A 24,363-nucleotide genomic window follows, 5' to 3' on the forward strand; every position below is an offset into this window, starting at 1 on the left:
TTACAAAGAATGACATCACGCCCTCGACTCTGCGTCACACCCCAGCTACGAAGATGGTGGCCGCAGTGAGGCGTTGGTGTAACGGCGGTTCTTTGGGGGCGTTGCTGAGTGCGCTTATCGCTCGTTGCGGTTTCTGTCTTAAGCAGATGGGGAGTTAGAATTACTAGCACTGCAGCCCCAACTAGAATCACGTTAGTGAAAATTTAAAGCTGAATGCAGATATTTATTGCTACTGCAGCGTCAAATCAAAAACTAGAACAAGAACAGTGATATTAAACTGTCTAATATTTTAATCTGACAACTGAATCCAGTTGTGGTTCTCAGTCAGTGGAAGTTGAAATATATATGGCTCTTTGTGGCTGCGTTGACGCTTGTCCGTCAGCAAAATGCGCGCGTAAGGCGAAAGAATTGCATTTAAAAATTCTCGCGTCAATCGATTAAAAATCGTGACGAACTTACCGAAAAGGTCGGGAGGCCACCGTTTTGAAGTGAACGGCAGTGTAGCGTAGCCTCTGAGATCAGCTAGGGGTTCTGAGGAACGCATTTCATTTGCGGAATCGTCCGGTGGTGGCGACACCTGTATATCCTTCCTTGGTCGTTCGTAGCTTGAAAAAGCTGCGTTTTCGGTGACATTGGTCTATTTATGATTAGAACGTCGTACCCAGTCGATACAGGCCACAGGCCAACTACATCCGCTACTGCTGCACTCTATCTCAAAGAGACCGTATTTTTTACTCGCAAAAATAACTTTAGGCATTACTAAAGATCTTTACTGTACGGTTTTTTTTTTCACCGTGTTAGTGTTATACCGTGCTGTTTTGTCAACGCGCTGGTCTTTTCAACGTACTGTTGTGGCGGGCGTTTCATGCAGTGTTTTCTCGGCGTGCAATTTCCCCCTCGTCGTGTGGAGCCGAACGTCGCTGCGCAGTTAGCCTCCATGCTATTTGGACGCATGTTCTTTATTTGCGTGCTGTCACCTCAGATGCTAGAAAATTTCGAGCGAGATTTCGAGGGAGTTAGTGTGGCAAGCCGAAAAAATTAAGGCCTCCGTTGTACGTCAGATCTATTCGGCTGCATTTCATGAGGTATATAAATATTACGAGTTGTTGCCCTCCGCCATTCGCATCAAAGGTACAGCGTCTGCATCTTGGCCGGAAGTATCCAATGCCAGGTGGTACACACCGCACCGAATCGTCTCGAAGTGAGCTCCTGCTGCGGTCGTGCAGTGAATGCGATCGCAGCGCTACCTTAACGTGAAATACCTGGCGCCTGGCGCACGCGTGTGTAGCTCGCATCCACGCATGCACTCTGCAGGGGTATCGAACCGAAGCGAGCGCTTTGATTGACCGCTCGGCAGACATTTATGTTTGGCCAATTGCAACAGCGAATCTCTAAGGTAGCTTCCCTGTTCGTTATTTTAGCACGAATCACCCACTGCAAGTGCTTGTTCTGGTGGGCATACATTTGGGTCGCATTTTTAGGAACAATGCGGGGATGCGAGGAGCGCTTGCGTGCACGCACGTGTGCCGGTTAAACGCCACACGTTGGTCATGAAGCCATTATATTTTCTCATTTGCATCTAATTTCGAATCAGCATGTCGGCGGAGGCCCGACGAAATTTCACGTTCGGGGCAATTGACAAATCTCTGTTTCTGTCGAACATTGCTACGCTATCGTGGCCAAGTGTTGCTCGAACGCCAGTACCGACCAACACAGTCCCGCGATTCGAGAGTGGCACTGCTCGCTCTCCACATGGCTGAGGCGCTATGCTAACGAGATCTCGTCCTTGGACAGCACAGACCCCATGTTCATTTTGGGAGGACCGTTCAACGGATGTTTTCGTCTCCTGGAAATCGGCGCAGAAGCGTCGCCAATCAATAGCTCCCGAGCATGCATATAAGCGGCGCGGGATGCGCCCTTCCTAGCTTTAGTTTCGATGCGATGATGTCGGCGTCCATCTGCCTGCGCGTGTTCATATGGACCGGCTGCCTGGTCGGCTTCCTCTATCAGACCAGCTCCATGCTGTCTCTCTTCTTCGAGTATCCATTCTCAGTGACACTGGTCGAAGACGTCCGCAAGAATCTACTCTTCCCGGCTGCCACTGTGTGTCTGCATCGATGGTCTGTGCGTACGATGTACCCGGCTTGGCAACTTCCCCAAAGGGACACATAACGTCATTAGGATGTTTTTGCGTAGCTTTCCTAGCCGGTTCTACATGTGCACGTACTATCGGAGACAAAAGTCTCCAATTCGCGCTAGAGGCAACCAGTTAGTATAAACTTTGTTATTGGCAGGTGTGCTTGGAAACTCTGCTTGAGGAGGCGAACGCTGGACTTGGCTTCTTTTACTTGCACTGGAGTAAACCCAGGCGATCGTTCGCACGCATCGCTGCAGCATTCCCAGATTGCTATTCGATCGCCCAGGATATTTTTCTCCCCGATGGTACACATGTGGAAAGCTCCAGACACGGGCGGTAACAGAGTGCTAAAACATTCGGCTTTTCTCTATCCTTCTGGAGGCTTCCCCAGGAGGACACCCATGCGCGCCAAGGTGCGCATGCGTGCCTGACCCCACGGAGCTGTCCTTTGCGAAAAGATGCGCTCAGGGTTGGATGGATACATTTGAGCCGCGATTTAGAATGCGCGATAGTGAATGGCCCTAGGGCGGAATGTTCGGAGTACCATTGCCGTGACTCTTGGGATCTCTGCAGATCCATTGAGCGGTCGTGCGTTCAATTGGCCTTTCCCTAGGAACTTCCATTTTTGTTGTTCTTGGCATGTCTAATCCGCAAGCAAGTGCGTCACAAAAAGGCACTGTGAGCATAAGCGGACGGAGGCTTTACATTTTTCGGTAGACAAGAATGGAGTCGGAGGGATAGAAGTGTGTTAGCAGCCTTACACTGCATTACACGACTTTCTCTGTGCAACGCATTGTCTGAGCTTGGCAAGGAAATAAATGGCGCATTCTGTTCCAGTTATAGCGCGAAAAGGTTACTAGACTTTCGAGTCGGATCTTTATCCTTGGAACGAGAGCGCCCTGACCTTTTGTAATCGAGCGTAAATGAAAACACACAACAGCTGTTGCATTTCTGCTAAGTCGGGTGACAACTGACGCCACAGATAAAAAGAGCGTGAGGTTTTTTAGCATGCGAAATTTTCATGATGCGACTGAGTAACAGTATACTTATTTTCAGGATCGACATTTCCAAGCTCTGTCGCCATTACGTCAGTCAGTGTGCTGGCGAAGAAGAGGTGAGTGTGACTGAAGTCATGCGCATTACTACACGCGAGCGCTAGCACAGCTAACCGAATTTTCGCCATGTACATGCGTCAAAGTGTTAGCTGAAAATGAAACTTCTCACCTGGTAAAGGTAGCATATCCTAATATCAATGTAGCATTCCACAGGGATTAGTGTCGTCACGGCGCTGCCGCTGTTGTCGGAGGCAATTTTTGTAGATTAACGCGGACTGTACGCAGGGTTTTGGAAGGAAGGGCTGTGAAATGAAAATACTTGCTATAAAGAGGTAGGTGTCGAGGAAGAAACGGTGCGCAGTCTTGAACACATGACTGAGAAAATTCCGAGACTCACTATATATACCACCTAAATAGTGTGGATGCTGCATTGTGGAGCCTTGCATATATATCGCCCTCTCATATATGTGCATTGTTTCCGGCCACAAGTCAACGGAGCGGTAAAATAGTGTTGAACTGAGGTAGTTAATTCATACATCATGGTAGTTGTAGCAGAAAGGTTAAGAAGAGAACACAGAAAGGAGCAAGCAAACCGACGTGGACGAAGCTGTGAATGAAGGAGCGTGATTGGGCTTGTGGCCCGCAGGCCTGGGAAAGCTATACCCGGCTTCATCATTTGTTGGTACACAACTGAATACTGAAAGCTGTTGGCGCGTTGCAACGCTGTGTAATTGGCTTAGCTTACGCTATGTTATACCACGATGATAACGCGAGATATCTCACGCTTAATTATGATTTGAGGTGGTTTTACATTTGGCCCCTGATTTGCTGGCGCACCAGCAAATTAGGCGATGACGTGGCCGGTATACTCGCCGCGATCGCACACTTTTCCAGTAACTGAATTCACCTATACCAGGTAGTCTCCTGCAAAGCAACTCGGCAAATCTAAATACGAAGCTTATAGTTGAGCGTCCAATGCGCGCTCTCCAATCGCGTGTATGCTGGCGGATACATGCGCAACACAAGTCCGCACGATTTTCCCCCTGCATAAATGAACTTCGAAGCAGATAGTAGCTGCAGGTAGAACGTCATCTAATCTGACAGTAAAATAACGCCTCTGTGTTGTAAATGATGTTGTGCGATGGCGGCACCGTCGGCAGTAATGGCTCAAACCCACAACAAAGCAAGACCTTGCTCCGTGTTTACCCATCGGAACAGTGCTTTCGCACCGATATGAATGCCGCAGACGCTGCTGGATCCCGAGCGGTGGCACTTCCTGCGAAAGGAGGTGGAGGCTCGACTCAAGGTGGCCCACCTGCCGGATGAGCTGTTCCTGTGCCACATGCGGTCAAAGGTCACCGAATGCGCTTCTTTCGCGTGCAACGCCGCGTGAGTATACGCTCTTCCGAGTGACACCGTTGGGAAACGCTGCGATGCACCAACTTGCCCAACTGTCGATTCTTATGAACTGGAATGCGAACAGAAGAGTACGTCTATCTTTGCACATGCGCTGCGCAACCCGCGGGCGACAATAACACATAGGGCGACAGTCAAAACTAGATCAATTCATAGAACAGGGATCCTCGTTTTGGGCCTGGCTTTTTACCGGGTCACGCGGAATTTCTGTGCGCTCATTGTTCGCATTTCAGCATGCCATGAACACATCATATGCACTGGTAAGCCTGTCATTACCTCCCCTATTTTCTGTGCCTCCCTCCTGGAGTGCTTCGGTCTCGGCAGGTCAGCAACGAGCCGTAGCGAAGGAAGCACTTTTTTTTTCACGGGACTCTTGTACTCTTTCTTCCCCTCCTCCTCCTCCTGATCCCGCACCTGCCCAGGGACTCTACTTGAACATACAAGGTATGCACCTATAGTAGCCTCGTAGACAATTGACAAAGGCGATAGGAGGCAAATAGGAGTTTCATTTTTCCGCTTTTCTCGCTTTTCCCTCTCACAGCGCTTCGCTCCGCCCTCCACCCACACAACCCTGGACGGAATTTTAGTGAACGAGGACCATACATGTTCACGCAGTAAAATGCGTGCCAAGAACAGGGAGCGCGAGTTGTACAGCATACTTTGTGGAAAATTAATTGAGCGCGAGGGCTTCTTTTCTTGCTTGTTAACGCACCATCAGCGCGCTATCCCGTATCTTAGCGTCACCGGTTCACTGAAACTTGAGAAGCGTCTAGAGTTCTCGTTAAGTGAGTGTTAAGAGCGTGTGATTGATGGTGCATGAGCTAAAGAGCTGTGTATTCACGTTCCACGGTGTCTCCTTTCTTCTTGGAACAGCGCACGGCCACATAGTTCGCTCGAGCTAAAGGGAAATGTCAGCCTCTGCTCTCGCGAAGCTGCTCCGGGCGGGAACGAATGAAAGATCTGGACCATATTTAATTTTTTTTCTCTCTCCCTTCAAACCTCCGGGGCCGCCAGCATTCGGCTGACTTACTACAGGCACCCGAATGAAATGTGCTACACCATCGACGCCTACCAGTGGACCAACTCTCAGCACCCGGTGCAGCGGTGTGAATCTCCATGGAACTACGGTCAGCACCTTGCTTTACGCCTTTCGAAGCGTCTGCATGCCTGCTCGCAGGAAAGCACCGTTTTGTATGGCACAGTCGGGTAACGACTTTTCTTACTATCTCGTTTCTACCATCTATGTTGCTCTAGTGTCTAAACTACTCCTCACCCCTTCGCTACGCTGCAGTATCCATGCCTACTTCGGAAGCCTCATTAAGAGCTAGGGCAGGAAGGCTGTATAAAGCGGGCAAGCACTGCTTGTCGAATGCCGCATGATCCGACGGTCGTTCCGCTGTGCGCCTTGACGTCGCAGAGCTGGTGCTGCGCGCCTTCTGGGAGCGCAACGCGACGGTGGCGCTGCACGAGCCCGACGCACTGCCGCTGGTGGTGCACAGCCCGTACTCGTGCCCGCCCGACAAGCTCTCCTCGGTCATGATACAGCCGGGCATACGTACACCATAGCCGTCTCGCAGGTACAGTACTGAATGAGGCATGGGAGGACAACGCCATCTCCCTCTGCGATGTTTTAACGGCAGCAAAAGACGCGTCTGTTGCTGAGAAAACTGCATATGAAAATTTGCCCGCCACTCAATTCAAACTCATCACGTGTACACCGGAAATGACTCCGTTTTGAAAAGAATGTCGGTGTTAGAGGCGTGGTCTAGTCTCTTGGATCCACGCCCCCCCCCCCCCCCCCCCCTCAAAAAAAAAACTGCGTCGACGCATCGCAGTTAACTTGCGAAATCGGCCGATTATGGCGACACCTGAATTTAGTTTTTTGGTCTATTCTGGCTTACAAAAGCTCCGTTTTCTGTGAACAGGTCCTCGTTTCTCATTAGGATGCGGTAATTCATTGTTTCAGGCCACCTTCAGTTTCTCCACAGAGTTCCATTTAAGTTGTTTCGTCACAGATTAGTTTAAAAGTACCAACGCGAAAGGCCGTGTTGTTGGTCGCAAATTTCCACCCCGATAGCTGTCGACCTAAACGAGATGCAGCGATGCGGGAACGCTATTTCAGGCCGTTGTGGTGTTGGTGAGCTTTCCTGAAACAGTTGCAGGTATAGCTAGCTCTTTATAGTCCCTTCAGCTGAGCGGCCTTCGAGCGTGGCATGAGCGACAACTTTCTTCACCATCCAAACGGAAGCCGAACGAACTTTTGCAACTTGTGCGTGCGCGCATGCTGCTGTTTTATTACACACGCCGGTCCAGACAAGCTGTACGCGTGAGGTGCCTTTTGTCATTTCACGTAAGACTTACAATAAACGAAAAGCGGGCAACTTAAGCTAATCAGGGTTCAAATGTGTTTGCCTTCAGCACGAATGGAGCGGTTTCGGCGCTTCTGACTGTCGTGCGTTGCGAGAGGCGCCAAGCGTACGTGCTCATTTTTCATTCATCTCACCGTTTTTATTCGTCAATTTCTGCTTCGGAAGACGTAGATGTTTTCGCCCATCAGTATACGTGTTGCATAGCTGATTTGTAAAATAGCGTTGACCCCCCCCCCCCTTTTTTTGTCACCCCTTGCCGGTCTGCGCTCTGGCGTTTAGGGTCCCGCGTCTAAAATTTCTTGTTAATATTGCTGGCGTCCTGTGCTGTGCATCAAATTGTATTGCATTGCGTCATGTGGTATTTAACTGTGCGTCTTCCGTATGTTTACTGCGCCAGTCTTCCAGCGATTTTATTGATTTCTCTGGAAAGCAGAAGCCAGCGCCAATTTCGAGCACCAACCTCTTTCTCATATGTTCATGTCATTAAAACATTGTGAGCTAAATGAAATCAACATTTCTAACGCAGATCATTAAACTGAACTTAATTTCAGCGCAGGCCGCCACATATACCTTCGTGGCATCCTCGGTTTCTACACTGAGCGGCGTGTGGTTCGGCAGTGATATGTGCATGAGGCGAGGGACGGTTCACTCCGTCATCCGTTGCCGCTCTCTGCATTTTGCCACACACAGGAAAAAGTGGAGCGTTTGCCGGCCCCTTACAAGTCGAACTGCATAGACTACATCTCCAGAGGAAATCAGAAGAAATATTTCGGATACTACACTCAGGACGTAAGACCACTCGTGTAGTTTCCTTTTTTTTTTTCTTAAGGGGGGTGAGGTGAGCAGCGGTGTTCAACACACATGTTGAATACCACTGCTTACGTTGGCCACAAAAATTCTGACTTCTCGCCGGCGAACTGGTATTCTGCAAGTCGCTCAGTTTGACAGACTGTCCCCGAGTACTATTCGAAACGCTGTAAAATGGTTAGATACTCTCTTGGCATTCTCATGTACAAACTTGTCAACAATATAATTTCTCTTCCTCTCATACCACAATGTTAACTTGTAAACGACAACATAACCCGGTTTGCACTCAATAACAATATTGTCCTGCCTAAAGTACGCACCAATTACGGGAAACAGGCAATTCATTTCTCGTTAGTTGCTGTCGGGAACACTATACCATTAGAACTAAAGAATGGTAATTCAATCTTCAACTTTAAAGCACACTTTAAGCGAGCAATTCTTGGCTAAGAGCCCTCATTGCGATGAATTCGATTCCTTTTCTTCTTACATGTATTTTCCACTGCTTCCTAACCCTTGTTATAATTCAGTATGATATATAATTCAGTATGTTTCGCTGGTCTTTTTTAATAGCTTTTTAATGGTGTTTATTTATCTCCTATGTATCTCCTTTATGTTGTACCCCATATGTATATATTCAATTTCTCATATTCGTCTGATCTGTCGCAGCAATAAATGTTTTACACGGTGTATTTGATTAGGAGGTCCCATTACAGTCTTTGGCTTCGGGACCTCCTTCTTTATGATATACTGTACGTATGTAAAATATTATCAAAGACTGATTCTGATTATTACTATCTTCTGAGTGTCTTACGTTGGTGCAGCAGTTACCGTCGCATTATGTTCTTGCTCAAAAAAAATGTGTAAAAGGGAACAATCAAAGATGCATATCGAAGTTTTCCTTATTGTGCAATTGGGGGTCTCTGTTGTACATGAGCACGCAAATGTGTTCGTATACCCATGTGGCAGCATTGCAGCACAAGCAAGTGCTGCAATTATGCCATATCTGAGCGGCAGTAGCGAGAGCTGTGACCAACAGAGCGCATTTATCTCTCTGACGACACTATATATTCTGTCTTACGTAAATTGTGCAGCGCTTTTAGCTGTATGCAGCACTGCAGGATAAAAGCGCTTGCTTTAGCTTTCACCACGCTACACGTTCGTAGTTCCACAGCATAGAGGTCGCTTCGAAGACATTCAGTTGAGTGCCCTCGCTTATTCTCCCGCAGGGAGATGAGTTGTGCGACTGTTTTCCCCGATACTCTGGTAACGTTATTCACCGAGCGGCTATCACATGATCCCGATGGCGTGAGATATTCCACTGCGTTGCGGCGCAGCTGACATCACCGGTGCAGAGCTGATCCTTCGCTAGCTCCAGCGTCATACCGTCTATAAAAAAACCTTCAGTATAGCAACCCTTACCGTTAACAGAAAACCGAGGCCACAACTGCGCGTTTTCGATATTCACCAGAGGCGACGACGGTGTACCGAGGCGCACTTTTTACCATGATACCGTAACAGCGGACGCCTTACGCATTTGGCCGAGTAGACATTCGCAGTTACTGCCCGATCATGAACTTGACCAGCTATGAAACTTAGCGGTTGCAGTAAAGTGACCAAATGCGGGCCGAAACTGCTACACGTCCGTTTAGGGTTGTGCAGTGCTGAACAAGTAAGCTATCGGTGTTTCATTAGACATGAGAAAGGCCATAAGACAAGCCACGCTTATGAGTTCGTTTTGGCCGGTGTCTGACCCGCATTCGTTTCCCGGCGTGCATATTTCGGACAGCCCGATTGCGCATCTCATCATGCATGTCGCATGCGCGTGCTGCTTCTGAATTTTTATGCATTCTTCACATCGTATCAGTGATTGTGACCTTTATCAATGTTTTATGCATTTTTCCGTCCAGATATGTGTCCAAAACTGCGAGATGTCGCTGGAGATGAAGCACTGTCAGTGCGTTCGCACGCACCACGAGTTTGCTGCAACATTTGGAGGCCAGGTCTGCGACATCATCAGGGACGGTATGGAGTGCTCTACATTTCTGCCGGATTTGCATGTTGGGCCGAAATAACATATGAGGATTGCATTCGATGTATTTGCATTCCTTTCGCTAATCGTCATTGGCTGCAAGGAACACCTCCCTCTTATGGTTGGTTGATATCGTCCACCGAACCCGTCAGCTCATTCGGTAATAAAAATGTATTAATTTGAGCTGAACAAAGAGAGGCGCCGTATTATAAGGGCCATTGTGATTCACATTGTTTGGGGGTGATCCCAGGATGCGAATCCACTTGACGGGGCGTCGTTACCAGAATCGCAGAGCGGTGTCGCCCGTCTTTCGGTTTTATGTAGTTTACTGGCTTATGCAAGCGCTGCTCGCGATAAAAATGACATAATTGGAATCTAGTGACCCTAATTGCTCAATTTAGCTTGACTTCTGGTGTACGTTTAAAGGGATAGAGGCACCAACATATTTGTTGTGCACTTTTGCTCTGGAATCATGCGTAATACAATCGTAAACATGAATCACGGCGTGAAATAAAATCCGCCTACGCTCAGAATGTTTTTTTTTTGTTTCAGTTTCAGTAGTTGGAAGACAATTGCGATGCCACAAGTGAGTACCAGATCACGTGAGGCATACAAAAGCTGCAGTATAATAGCTATTTAATCACTTGCTGTCATTCCGGCTTCTGGAGCAGTTTGGCATAAGAGTTTTGAAGCCACAAAGCAGCGTTAATATTGCAGTTTTTTATGCCTCACGTGATCTCATACTCACTTGTGGCGTCGCAACCATTATCTGACAACTGAAACCGAAACTGAAACTACAGAGGAAAAAAAATCATATTAAGAATTATATGTTAAGCCCTGACGAATTCCACGTGGTGATGCATGTTTACTAATGTCGTACTCATCATTCCAGAGCAAAAAACATTCCTCAAAATTTGGTGTCTCCACTCCTTTAAAGGGCAACTGCACAGGTTTTAAATTCATCGAGCTTAGAGGGGTCGAATGTGTGAAACTTGCAGGTTAAGCATACGAAGTTTTTTTGGGCTAGGATTTGATGTGGTGACTTAAAATCCGTTTGAAATCGCTATGGCCTTGAAGATTCATCGCAGCGCCAACTGGGAGGTACATGATGACGCGGTCTACGGTATCGGTACATTTCCAACGCATCAACGCTTGCTTTGAATGACGAAAATCAACGCCACCGAAGGCAAAGCCCACCGATCGTTGTTTCGTAGTAACCAACGACGCATTGCAAGGTGCGGTTGCCGACAGCTAAAAATTGAAATCTTACCGTCCGTGAAGTCAGAACGAATTTCTATGCACTCCTCCGGTGCAGTGAGGAGAAACCCGAAAGTTAATTGTCGATTACGTGATTATCCTAAAGGCTAGAGCAAAAAAAGCTTAGCATGATTTGCCTGCAGCCTATATAGATTCGAATCCGTGAATGTTGCAGAATTTTTATAAAGTAGTGCAGTTGCCCTTTAACAGACAGCTTAACGAGTAAAGCTGGTTTCTCTGCATTTTTAGTCTTTGTGGGGCAAAGCACTTGTTCCAGGATGAGAAAACATGGAATCAGCCCGTAGATTCAAAGGGCACCGTGGCTCCTGGTGATGGAGGCACGTACCCGGTAGTTTTAGAGTATTTGTCGCAAGGGCGAAAAAAAAGAGACACAGGACGGAGAAGGAGAGCAAAAACAAGAAAAATATTACGTCCAAGGTGTTTAGGGGACTAACACCGTTCCCACTTTGCGTTGTTGATCTATTCGGCCTTATCGTGCTATCTGCTAGCCCTCCTAGTTAGCTCAGTTGATAAAGTGACTACCCCGGGAGGAAGTGTGCACCCGGGTTCGAACTCCAGATAAGCACAAATTTTTATTCAGCTGCGAAGCTTCTGTGAAAGCTGGAAAGCTTTACTTTGCAGCCGTACCGCTGCCCTTGGGTGGATTATAATGAGTACTTGCGCTCTTAATACAACATGATTGCGCATGTTCACATCTCTGGCTCTGTGATATGTTTGCCTCACCATTTGGAAAGAGTCCGATTGAAACATGTACTTTGTTTGCACTTGTCACGTTGCGCAATATACGTTCAGTGTTCTGCGCTAGACCTGATATGCAGCGGTATGCCGCTATTGAGGGGGAAAAGAGGAAAAGTGAAGGACTACTATACCAGGTGTTTCAGGGAAGACTTTCTGAATTCTTCTGTGTCCTCACGATGCGTCTGTCACCCTCTCATCCTTTCTCTGAAAGACAGACGTACCGTGAGGATTGTCCTGCACGTCGACGACTACATGGTACTATGCGCAGTGGAGAAGGAAAATGAAACGGAAACGCTAAAAGACATCGCACTGACCACCTTTCAACGTAGCTACCCGGGGCTCAAATTCACATGGGAGCTTCCAAAGCACGGCTCCTGGCGCTTCCTTGACCTACGCCTTGTATTCTCCCCGGGGCACCTATGCTCGAGCCTCGAGCAAATAAGCAGTTTCTCCCTTTCAAGTCAAGTCACTCCAAAACGTTGAAAAGAGGAAACGCGACGGCGGCGTTGCAGTCTGCTCTAAACAAGTGATGTCCACATCAGGTGGGCCAGCGCCTTCAGCGGCAAATCACGGCTTCAGGAAACGGGGTTCCCTATGACAATGCTGTGCAGCATAGCAGAAAGCCTCGTGCTGCTGAACAAGCGTGGCAGAGAGGGGGAGAGAGCACCAGAGGAAACCACGCAAAGAAGTTTTCCGTGGTTCCCTATGCCCATGGGCTGACCCATAACCTCAAGAATATCGGGAAGAGGCATGGCATCCAGATCATTTCTACAGCACCCAGCAAGGCGAAAAACATGTGTGCGCACCTTAATGGACCGGATAACGAAGTTCTCTGAGTGCATTCAAGGCATTGTTTATCGGATCTCTTTATTCTGTGGAAAGCATTACTTAAGGCAGACGGGGAGATGTTTAACCGACAGAACCAGAGAGCACGCAACGGCTATGGCCGGAAGTCCGGCATCAACCTTGCGATGCCTTCAGGGAATGTGGGATATGCGAAAAGCAATCAAGTTCTGCCTACCTTCACCACGTGCAGGAACTGAAAAGAACACAGACAAGCTGACTCGAAAAATCTTGGAAGCCGGGGCCATCCGTAATTCTGGAGAGCAATGCGTCAGTTCTCCATCGGTTGGCCAACGAAGAAAGGAATTTCCTGCGTGGCGACGCATGCCGATGCTGATAATAAATCATTCAAAATGCTGGCAGTTCCTCAGTATGAATATGCGGCTTTTCTCATTAGTCTTCAGTTGTCAGTGCAGAATCGTGCTCGTCGTGTGTGTGCTACTTTTTGGTCTTCGTTTCTCTCTGCTGCTGTTTTTAATTGAAGTGACCTAGTCGCAGGAGTTGGCGTGCTAGACGTTTGAACTATCTGTCATGCATAGCAGTGCATGTGTGTGTTGCGAGGGGCGGTGGTCCCCTGCGTCAAAGAAGAGAAAAACTGCAGTGTGCCCTTCAGAACTGACGAGCTTTTAAGTTTTCGTTCTAAAAAAGGCACATTTTATCTTTATGTTAGCCTCGGCAGCGCACGCTGGCAACACGGCCTCTGTTGGATAACCGGCTATCCGCTGGATAACGGCTCCATTTTTGAATGTCATGGACAACCCCGCGAAGAATGAGGAACCTGTGTAGAAAGCAGTCGAAAGAGTGTTGACGTCTCGCACCGTCTAAGCACACGGCTTAAAATGTGCCAAAACTTCTTTTTGTACACAGTAGACGATGCATGACAGCTCATGCGCTACATCCGCAATGCTAGAGGCCATTTGAACTCATAGCCAGGTTGTCTTATACCTATGTCAATGTGAATGGTGCGGTGGAAGTGGTCGGCGACCAGGAGCCTTGTGCGTCGATGAAAGAAAAAAAAATAGGGGCGATCAATTGGATTGACGCGGAGGAAATGCGATACCATTCTTCTTTCACTCCCCTATTTATTCCAGTTCTGATTCTATTTCGATTCTGAGTCTATTGTCTTTCGCTCCCCAATCTATTCCAATTCTGCTTCTATTTCAATTCCGACTGCGTAATGAAAAATGCACCACATTCTTAGGTCACGGCAAGTCCTCATATCACTACCGACGCAGTGTCGCAGCGGTTAAGCGATGCGCTACTGCACTGGCAGGTGGATGTTTCAAACATAGCCACCGTTGGGGATTGTGAGGCTGAGGTGGCTCTTCCCGAGCAATGCGACAAGGACTGTAGCTTCTGCAAGCCTCACGCTTGCTTTATTCTGCGTGTAAGCTTGCTTTTACCCGAGTCATTTTATCCTTAGCTATTTTCATCTTTGCTGAGTCATTCTTTATTCGATGTCTTCTTCCTCTCCCTGACAATTGGAGAGGGGCAGGGGAGAGAAAAATGGTTAACAGGTGACAGGTAGAGAGGGGAAAATTCCCCCTAAACACCACCTGGTAGGTGGAAGCTTCACACAGACGCCGCCGGACAGTTTTCGCCCTCATGGCTCCCTAATGCTATCGGATCAAAACAGTTCCACAAGCACTGATGAGCGTCGAGTGCCCTTTGAAGATGCGGCAAATTCATTAAAAAGCCAGAAAATATTTTCTTTCATGCTCTGACCAGCCAATTCACAATGTGTTGGGGCTGGAATTTCGAGAGCTTGGTTCGCCGTGCCAGCTTCACTTGCTGACTAATTTCCATAGGTGGCCGGAAATTATGCAGTGGAGCACACGATACATTTTATTTCTTTTTTTCTTTATCTTGACAGACGCGAGGATTGACCGCTAGTTGTAGCATTTACGTCGGCAGTGCAATTTCGTTGCTCTTTGTTTCAGCGATGTGCAGGGCCTGCCTCTCGCAGAGAACGCCATGTCGCTACGAAAACGTTTCCCGAAAACATTGTGAGCAGTGGTGTCGTTGGCTGCGGTAGCCGCTCTCCAACAAAAAGGAAGAAAATCGAAAACGTCCAGACAGTCTCTCTACAACCCAAAATCCCCGAGAGAGCGCTTCAATGACAGCGAGAATGCGCTGCGAGAGGCTATGGCGTGCTTGCTGTGTGCCCAGACACTACTGCTGCGCGCATGTATACAGACTGGCTCTCCAGTGGTTGTTAGAACAACGGCGCCTGCACCGTGTCGCCTTTTGAACAAAAATATGCGCTAGACGTTACGTGATACGCCCTATGCTTTCGCGCGTCAAGCAGACGGGTGAGGCGTCTCTTTCGGAAGAACTTACTAGCCTGGGGTTCTTGCCGCTGTTTGCGCCTTTTGCGCTGTTAGACTAGATGCGATTTAGGTGCGCTAGCGCTTCGGTTTTCGCTTTGGTTCCGATGTTCGGTGTGCGTGTGTGTGCGTGCGTGCGTGCGTGCGTGTGTGTGTGTGTGTGTGTGTGTGTGTGTGTGTGTGTGTGTGTGTGTGTGTGTGTGTGTGTGTGTGTGTGTGTGTGTGTGTGTGTGTGTGTGTGTGTGTGTGTGTGTGTGTGTGTGTGTGTGTGTGTGTGTGTGTGTGTGTGTGTGTGTGTGTGTGTGTGTGTGTGTGTGTGTGCGTGCGTGCGTGCGTGCGTGCGCGCGCGTGCGCGTGTGCGTGTGTGTGTGAACTGTTTACAAATCGTTAATTTAAACCCTGCGAGATGTACGTCGGTGTGGTCTGTGCAGCTGGATAGCTGGATTGCACAGCAAGGCGGACATGTACGTGATAGAGCTTAGTGATTAAACGATTAATTAAAATTAAGTACTCAACTTTATTACTTTTTATTTTAGAGGCCAACATTATATTACGAAATTGAAGGCCTTGGACATAAAAGCTATGTCCTTTTCCTAAATAGTCTTTATCGGCCATACAGTTCGAAGTATTTAACGCGGAAAATATGCATTTTTTAGATCGTAAAGTTGGCTTTTCGCAACGAAATTTTTAATATGGCGTCTGTCGCGTTTTTAGTACAGCTAATACGGAAGATGTTTGTCTATTTTATGCCGTGGAAGCAGTTAACTGGATTCCGCAACAATACTACGCCCAGCGACGCCATTTTAAAAATGTGCATTGCGGGAAGCCAACTTTACGAGCTAAAAATTGTGCATTTTTGTCGTAAAATATTTCGAAATGCATTGCCTATAAAGAAATTTAAAAACTGGACGCAGCTTCGATGTTGACAGCCTTCAATTTCTTAGTATAATGTTGGTCCCTGAAATCAAAAGTAATAAAAGCTGATTAGTTAATTTTAGTTAACTACACGTTTAATCACTGAACTCTATCACGTACATAATATCCGCCTTGCTGTACAATTCACCTGCAAAGACCACACCGACGTATCTCTCGCAAGGTTTAAAAAAATGATCTGTAAACAGCTAAAAAAAAAACACCCGGTATATATACGCACATACCTCTAGGCAAGTTGCCCACAAACCGGTGGGCAAGTGGCCAGCCTGCCACAAAGAAAGATTCACACAAACACACAACGGCTAAATGCGGTGGTGGTGGTGAAAAACATTTATAAGCAATTAAATTTTTACAGAAAGGTGATTGGGGTAGGACCCTATTGGCCCTTTCCCCTCACAGTACTAGGTGGAGCCCCTATTCCGGGGCCCCATTGGCAAGCAACGCCGCCCGCGTCCGTTGAACCAAGGCCTTTTGGCTCTTCAGGCCTTGACAGCCGAGCAGGGCCGCCTCCCAGTCCTCTCTGGTGGGGTTGGGGTTGGGGGGGGGGGGGGGGAACGGCCACTCTGAGTGGTATCGCACTAACAGTAGCAATAATAATAATCACTGCACCATTTGAGAAGCGAAGCTCGCACAAGTGAGGATGTCTGCCTTCTTCGTGTTTCAGACATATGCACGAGAAAAGTTGAAAGCTTGGGGACCTACCAGTTTTGCCTGAGCCAATGCCGCGTAGCCTGCCAGTGAGTACGAAGCACTCTCAGCACGCACGCCTTCAGCACACGAGCAAAAAAGTTAGAGGAGGATGTGCGCTGAGGGCTCGCATGTTTTCTTTTTTCTATGCGCAAAACTTGTGGTTTGGTGGTAATTCTTATGTTCGCGTGTTATCCTTTGCTTTGTTTCGGCGCAATCTTTTCAGTAAAAGTGGCTCTTGATGAAAATTCTGATGTTGTGCGTGTGAAGCCTAGTGAGTGAAGCCTCCACCCTCAAGAAGCACCTAACACCCACCGCCACCCTCGGCCACATCCCCACCTCACCTGCACCCTCCGTATAAAAATATAATTAGAGTAAAAGTATCACAGCAACCATCGAGAGTCAAACGAACTGCATCGCAGATTTCTTGCATCAGGCTTCATTATCGTCCCGTCAATTTTTTCTCTATCTTTATTTCCTTCGACATAAATCAGTCGAGAACAAGGACATATTCTCTGTTGAATGCATCAGATTTGCTCAATAATACGCTTCTTTTCTTTTTCACGCTTAATGTCTGGCTACGGACTCTGCGGTCGTCATTTTAATTGAAGAGAAACGAAGTACGACGTGAGGTTGAGCAGCCTCGCGGTAGACAAGGTAGGTACAAATACGGCGCCAATGCTTGCAAACCCAACCCTTAGGGGTTTGTTGTTTACACTAACGCGCCTACAGTGTTTTTCGTGAAGCTACGAATCGGTCCCTGACAAGTAGGTTACTTTGTTTTATGAGTGAGAAGCCACTGCATCCTTTGCCTGGTTTCTACAGCGGCACTTGCTGAAGGGACACCCGAAGTTTGCCTTGCGCGGCGACCCACGAGGCCACTTTTTTGTGGCTTCGCTGCTTCACTCGTCGCACACACGACTTCTCCCCCGTGCCCGTGCTCGCACAGTATCGCCGGCGCTGGAACAGCAATATTAAAATACTCTCACATTGCGCAAGGTTCCCTTAGCCTCCACTTTCAATTCACGTATATACGTCTCGTTGTCTCCCCGGAGGCTGTTCCCAATTGGAAGTTTAAATGGTTGGTGTCGCCCTTTAAACTTTATATGTGGAAACATTTACTCTATCAATATGGAGTAAAATGTGTAAAGTGACCTATCTTACTTCCTGCACTGAATAATGCAGCATAAAGAAGGATTCTCCTCCTTGTAACTTCCATTTTGAAATGTAGTTTCTTGGTCTCAATGCTCCACAAGTCCCCAATGGAGTAAAAAAAAAAAGCCACTTTGCGCCGTCCGCACTGCCACATAGCGTCTCGTCTGCTTCTGGTCAGTCGTGCGATAATGGCGGTGAGTGCCGACCCCTTGGCTGCCATCGTCGCTGGACCTCTGCTCACTTCTGCTCCTTCACGGGTGCCTGCCGCGGTACACAATATCGGCTTGTCGCCGTTTTCCGCTACATGAGTGAACTGCTCCTGTGAAGTCTCCAGCGCTCCGAGCATACCTGACCTTCCTTTGTTAATGTCGCCACCCCGTTAGAGCCCCCGCTTAGGCCTCGTTCCCACAGCTTTTTTCGGTGCGGTTCTCGCGGGTGCGTTGCAGCAGGCTATAGTGTGTTGCATCAGCAAGGAACTGTGCTAGAACATAGTTTCAACTCCGAGCTCTTGGTTGAGCTGATGAGGCTACATTTTTCGTCAGTCATATTAAGAAACCAAGGTTTAAAGAAGTGAAGATGAAAAAGAACACTGCCATACCATAATACCTTCGGGGGTGTTCTGATTTTAAACTTTTTCTGCTCTGGTTTTTAGTCAACTATATCGTGGCGAATCGTCGTGAAAACTACTCTAAGACGCCTTTTCAGCGTTGAAACAGTGATTCTAATGTTACATCGCTTAATCTACGATCATAGGCAACCAAACGAGCTCGTAAAGCAAAAGTGGACGACAAGCAGACGACTCCTGGTGCCTCCGCCTACGCCGCCGCTGGGCTTGCAGAAGGCTAAAAGAACGCGTGACGTGGGGTCACATTAGGGCAGAACAGTTTCCCAAGCTGGGTTGCCGGTGGCCCCCGCAGTTACCTGTCCGTTTGTGGCGCTGGCAATGCTGTAAGAATGAGTTTGAATGAGGAAAAATGAACATGATGCCATTTTTGGGTTCCGTTTCTGTGGGTAGTAAAATTTTACTCCCTTGTACTCCTAAATACCTCCCTTGTTTAGGTGAGTATAAAAATATTCCTTTTATATAGAGTAAATAAAACCTCCTTTTAATGTGCTCTAGAGGAGAAGCCATATGCTCTCATTTGGGCGTTTCTTTTTTTTTTTGGTTAGCAGCGTAGGGGGCATTGGCACAATACAGGGGCGCCTAAAACCGCATTTAAAAACACACAAAAAATGAAGAGGACTGAGTACGATACGGTAAAGTGTGCTAAGCAAATTAGCTCAACTTGGCTAAAAAAGGAGGCCCTCCAATGAATTTATAGCTTATACGCGCAACGTGCAGTGGTCGCTCTTGAGAAAGTGTCCTCTGTGGTCGCTTGATACTGGTCGTCCTGGATGAAGACGCACTCATCGGAGCGACGGGGGGGATGTGGTGTAAATGTTCGTGCCAGCTGTATGCCCCGAGGAAAAGAGAAAACGAGATAAAATTGAAAACTGCAATAAGGAATGCGCCAAATCAAGGTCCGCATATTGTTATTCTGATTTGAATATAAGAAAGATAAAAAAGAAACTCGAAAACAGTCCATACGCTTTGCCTCATTTGAATAAAACAATGATTAGTACGAGCTCGGCACAAATATAATCGTGTGTTACTTCCCACTTTCGCTCCCAGTCTGACTTTGGAAAAGACATGTAAGTATGAGTCAATTTCTATTATTTATTTTCTGTGATAATTAATTCTCTGTGGCTGTGAGCTATTGCTCTGACTTGCAACGTTAAGCAGCAAGTTAGACTTTCGACGGGCGTTAACCCTTTCCAACTTTCTTCTCTGACGGCATCTGCAGGGCATCCCAGAGCGCTTGGAAGTATCCGTGATTTCAGGTGCTTTCTATACGCCTGGCGCGGTCACAAAATCTAAAAAGTGCGCCGGTTACAGCGCATAATTTGTCTTTCAGTGCTCAACTACTCACACCCACTTTTTTCACAAGGTGACCTCCAGGTAATGTGAGCCAAGCGTTCTAAGAAATGTCATGCTCATCGTCGTGCACGTGAAACACTCTCTGTGTGCATGATTCCCACTGACTTCACCAGTCAAGAGCGAAGGCAGACCGTCTGGCTAATATATTTGCTATTTTAGACTGCAGTGTCTTATAAGAAAATCGCAACACAGCGGGAGGTAATGTGACATGCGCCATTCGCTTATGCATGCACGTGATCGGGGCTCTCCGCAAAAATAGCTATGCACGCAGCGCCGACACGGCTCTGTTTAAACAAAGTTCCAAGGACTCCGGAACTTTTTTTTGAGTGGGGGAGGCGGTAAAGAGGTGGGGCCAAGACTTCATACTTATTTTGTTATTTATTTAAGGCTCATTTACGTAATAATTTTCATTATCTATATATTTTTTATTTTTTTCAATGTTCAAAGGTTGGTCTAAACTGTCACGTTCGGGTGACGACACTCTAGCATTCAGGAAGACAACGAAAAGGCTTCCAAAGGAAACTGTTTAAGGGGCTGACTCGCGCCGCCCACTAAGAATTGAATGGCCCGGTGGCGGCGTTGGCCACAAGTGTGTTCAGCGTTCATCGAACTGAATGCATGCAGTTCTTGGCCGCGCTCAATTTAAAGCTGACAAGGAACATTCGAGATAAAGAACCAAAAGCAACTACTACAATCTGGAACAATGTGGAAGCCTTTGCACGCGGCCACGATCAATGGAGATAAGTCTGGTCGCACCTCGCATTACAAAACAAAATTATAAAGACGCGTGCCGGAGGTTTTGAGTGCAAACGAACAAACGGCACAGAGATTCGCGGAAATATAAAACGAATTTAAAAGGGAAGCTTTATGCACGAGGAGTGATCAATTGCATTTAAAAAGTTCGGCATGGTTTGTTTAAATTCTGCTAATCATGATCATGTGTACGGGTCAGTCTAGTTCTGTTGGGACATGACTGGTTTAGGTTACTCATATACGAAATGCTTTACAACTGGCTACGAAGCCAAGTAGCTCAGCCTCACTGTACTTTGCATTAAAAGAGTACTAGAACTGAACTAGAACGTGTTTCAATTGTCAGAAATCTGATCCAAGTGCAAGCAATTGGAGACGGGGGGGGGGGGGGGGAATCGTCTCCCCCCCTCCCCCTGTTTCGGGGTCCTTGCAAAGTCCTAAGCACAAAATATGCGGACGATCTGACCTTGCGCAAGTTCATGTCCCTCTGCTAGCGTGCCTTGAGATGGAGGCGGCAAAACTTCACCTTACTTTCAGAGGGGGCCGGAACTATGTTCAGTACTCCGAAAGCCATTTTGCAATAAGGATGCGAATGAAAGGACATGTAACGGTGAATCCTGTGCGGCCCTTTTAGAGAAACTGCAAGCTGCATTCATCGTATAGGCGAGAACTTGAACAATGCCTTCGGAGACTCCGTTGATTCCCACCTTTTACCGATTTGTGGTATCTGCCATGCCCTTTACAGTCTTGCGGTTAGCTTACATAGACTTTTACTCCTCTCATCGCAGGAACAAGTTCTCATTCATAATAAAGTTTTCGTCCGACACGCAACGTGTTCTGCAGTATCAACCTAATCTTTCGGTAAGAACAACTTAAAATGCCTTATGTATACGGCCGAAGTAAGCCTCCTCCGAAGCTCGCTGCATGCGAGTCTATGCACTGAGCGCATTTGCCTCTTTACCTGCTTTGCTTCGTCGCAGTCTGTGCTTTTCGTCTCGGTATAACTCTGGTTTCTTATTGGGAGGAGGAAACTCGCCTGTTCGTTTTTTGGCCATCAGAAAGAACAGGTGGAAATACAGCACTAATGCCGAAACCAGCGATCGATCAAGATTTCGACGACGCTGATCCCAGTGTGCACCTTAATTTTCACCAGCAGCCGCCCACCCCCTCCCCTCGGCCCTACAGAGAGAGAGAGAGGAAACAAAAGTTGGAGGACACCTCATTGCAATTAGCTGTGACAGCTTTGCGCTAGCATAAGAACCTCGTTGTGAGCTGTCATGCACGAGCACACGTACCATACAAAGCACACATGTCATGCATTGCCACACGCACCATGCATGACTGCGGATACAATGCATCACCACACATCACCATGCATCGCCACCCTCTGGGACTTTTATTATTTAATTGCACGTACTGCAGGCCATTACCATGGCTCAAACAGGAGGGGCAATATGAGAAAGACAGGCGCATTGTCACGGTTAGAATAAATGTTACCAGAACACAAATAAAGGACACAATAAAAATCATAGCACTGAACTATATAAACAACCAAATCTAGACAAACGTTTCCAACGTAAAAAGAAAGCTCTAAAATAACGCTTCCATTTATTTATGCATGACTGAACATAACTTAAATGTAATGTTGAATCAGTTACTCGAACGAAAGAAGACGAACGTCCATTGTATACGTACTATACGCAGATACAGCCATACGGAGACAGAGAGACTATGCTGGTTTATACGCCATTAGCGACCTGAAACGACCCTTTTTTCATGCTAACGGATGACAAAAGTGGCTCAGTTTCCATTCTAGGTTTTACTGAAAAACGGGAATGCTATGTACATACTGTGGGCTAACCAATGACATTTTCATCTGTTTCTATTTGTAGATAGTGGAAGCATTCGGCTACTTCGGAGGATACGTAGGAATCTGGCTCGGATTCTCGCTGCTTTCAGTGCTTCTTAACCTTGAAGCGCACATGGCAAAAGGCTTTGCCAAACGGCTGAAGAGGTAAGTGCACAAATTGTGTTTCGTTTCAGACAGTTCAACACAATGTAGAGGGGCCACAACACATTACAAATTTGAAATTAAGGGGCCTCGTTCTATTGTGCGTAGTCGCACCAGAGACGGCGGCTTTCATTGCTCCTCGAAGCCTACACATTTCCGAGTTGAGCAGGTCCAGGCATGATCTGGATATTCCCAGCAGACTTAGTGCACCTTGCTTGTGTGGCCAGAGCCAATACAGTAAAAATATTGTCTTAGTGCGATAGCAGCGGTAGTGTCGCTTCCAAAAAAATGCCGGCGAGTGTCTTGGCTCGAGCGTGAAGCTTCCACCCTCGAGAAGCATCACCACCAGCCACTCCCCTCCCACCCCCGATCCACATCCCTATCCAGTAAAAGCATTCATTAGAGTAAAAGCATCAAATTAATCATCGAGTGTAATTCCAACTGTAGCTTTCTTGCGTCAGGTTCCATGGTCGTCTTGTCAATGTTTTTCTTTGATTCCATTCCACTCTTGTCGACCGCCGCGGTAACTGGCACATAGCGGAGGCGTGGCGTGGCGTCTCTGTGGGAAGCGAAGAAGAGCGGAAGCATTAGAACGAAATTGCAATGGAATCCCTGTACTATTTCGGCCATTGAAATACCGCAGTTCCATTGCAGGCTACCTTGGAACGTGTGGTGGCGTAGCAGCCGGTAGAATGAAGGATGCTGCGACGGTACTGCGAATAATAGTTTAACGAACACTTTACGCCATTCCATGCAAATCAGCCAGTCCTTGACTGTCAGCCCTGTGGTAAACAATTAAGAGACTTTGCTGAATGCTCGCTTTACCAACGAGACTAATTTGAGCGCGATCTTGTTTTGGGAATCTTTTTTTTGCTTTCATTTTACACGGGGCGGCTGGCGCGTTTCACAGACCTTTTCATCGGGCGAAGAGGATCTCGAAACGCCTCCTCTCCGGGCTGTCGCACACCGGCTCCGCTGCCGTTTCCACCGCACTAACGCGGGGTGCACACAACAGCCCGGAGATCAATGTGGCGACGCCCAGGAAGCCCTCATTGGAAAAGTCTACATCCACATGTATGCATCCTAGTATTGTTCTGGGCAATGCAGCAAATCTTCAAAGCTCCAGATTAATATTGTCCACCAGGATGGTTCTTAAACTTCAGAACACGTACGTGATGAAGCAGTTGCCCATTATCTTGCTGCATATCCCGCAAAAAAAAAATGCTGTTTACTTTAGACCATTATTTTCCTTCCTCTGTGTGCAGTATGTGATGCCACTTGTTAAAGCACCGTTAGTTGCCACTTAGTGCTTTAATTTAAAACGCGGTAAAATTTTAAACTCAGTAATAGCGGATGGAAAGGGAGACTGAAGCAGGCAGAAAAACACCACGTGGAGCCTCTGCGACCCCGCGGCAGCTTCAAGTGCGCTCTGCCCGCAGGTGCGATTATTTGCCCGTCTTCCTGTCGCAGAGTCAAGACAGCCGATGAAGCCGTGGTGGTGTTCCGGCTGAAGCAGCGGTTCTGAGGCCTTCGTCCCGCGCTGACGCGAAGCGGCTGCGTGGACTGCTGCTCGCGAGGCTGTTTTCTCGGTGCAGCGAAACAGTACACCTACGGATGCATCGATCCCGCCCCGCGCTCAGAAACTTGGCCTCCAAAGGCGGCAGCCGTTTCGTCGCGGATTGTGAACGGATGATTGATTCACACACCACTACGTGTCGATGTTAGATAAGTAGCGAAAGGAAACCCGACTCCAATTTGAAAGAAAGAAAGAAAGGAAGAAAGAAGGAAAGAAAGAAAGAAAGAAAGAGAGAAAGAATGAAAGAAAGAAAGAAAGAAAGAAAGAAAGAAAG

The 24,363-nt window shown here is 47.4% G+C and overlaps 1 protein-coding gene across 1 annotated transcript; it reads left to right on the top strand.

Moving 5' to 3' along the window:
• Positions 1 to 1,944: 1,944 nt before the first annotated feature.
• On the top strand, positions 1,945 to 24,038 carry LOC144121732 (degenerin mec-4-like). The gene is made up of 12 exons (XM_077655101.1): positions 1,945 to 2,103; positions 4,439 to 4,581; positions 5,623 to 5,735; positions 6,026 to 6,141; positions 7,668 to 7,766; positions 9,692 to 9,806; positions 16,597 to 16,669; positions 17,231 to 17,276; positions 19,447 to 19,466; positions 21,291 to 21,363; positions 22,395 to 22,516; positions 23,984 to 24,038. The coding sequence occupies exons 1-12, from the start codon at positions 1,945 to 1,947 to the stop codon at positions 24,036 to 24,038; spliced, it is 1,134 nt and encodes a 377-aa protein (XP_077511227.1).
• Positions 24,039 to 24,363: the final 325 nt, after the last annotated feature.

The sequence above is a fragment of the Amblyomma americanum genome, chromosome 1 (assembly GCF_052857255.1).
Source record: "Amblyomma americanum isolate KBUSLIRL-KWMA chromosome 1, ASM5285725v1, whole genome shotgun sequence".
Taxonomy (NCBI): domain Eukaryota; kingdom Metazoa; phylum Arthropoda; class Arachnida; order Ixodida; family Ixodidae; genus Amblyomma; species Amblyomma americanum.

Coding starts and splice junctions, on each gene's coding strand:
- LOC144121732 (XM_077655101.1), top strand. CDS start 1,945: ATGTCGGCGTCCATCTGCCTGCGCGTGTTCATATGGACCGGCTGCCTG. Junction 2,104..4,438: donor TACTCTTCCCGGCTGCCACT/GTGTGTCTGCAT, acceptor TGAATGCCGCAG/ACGCTGCTGGATCCCGAGCG. Junction 7,767..9,691: donor TCGGATACTACACTCAGGAC/GTAAGACCACTC, acceptor TTTTCCGTCCAG/ATATGTGTCCAAAACTGCGA.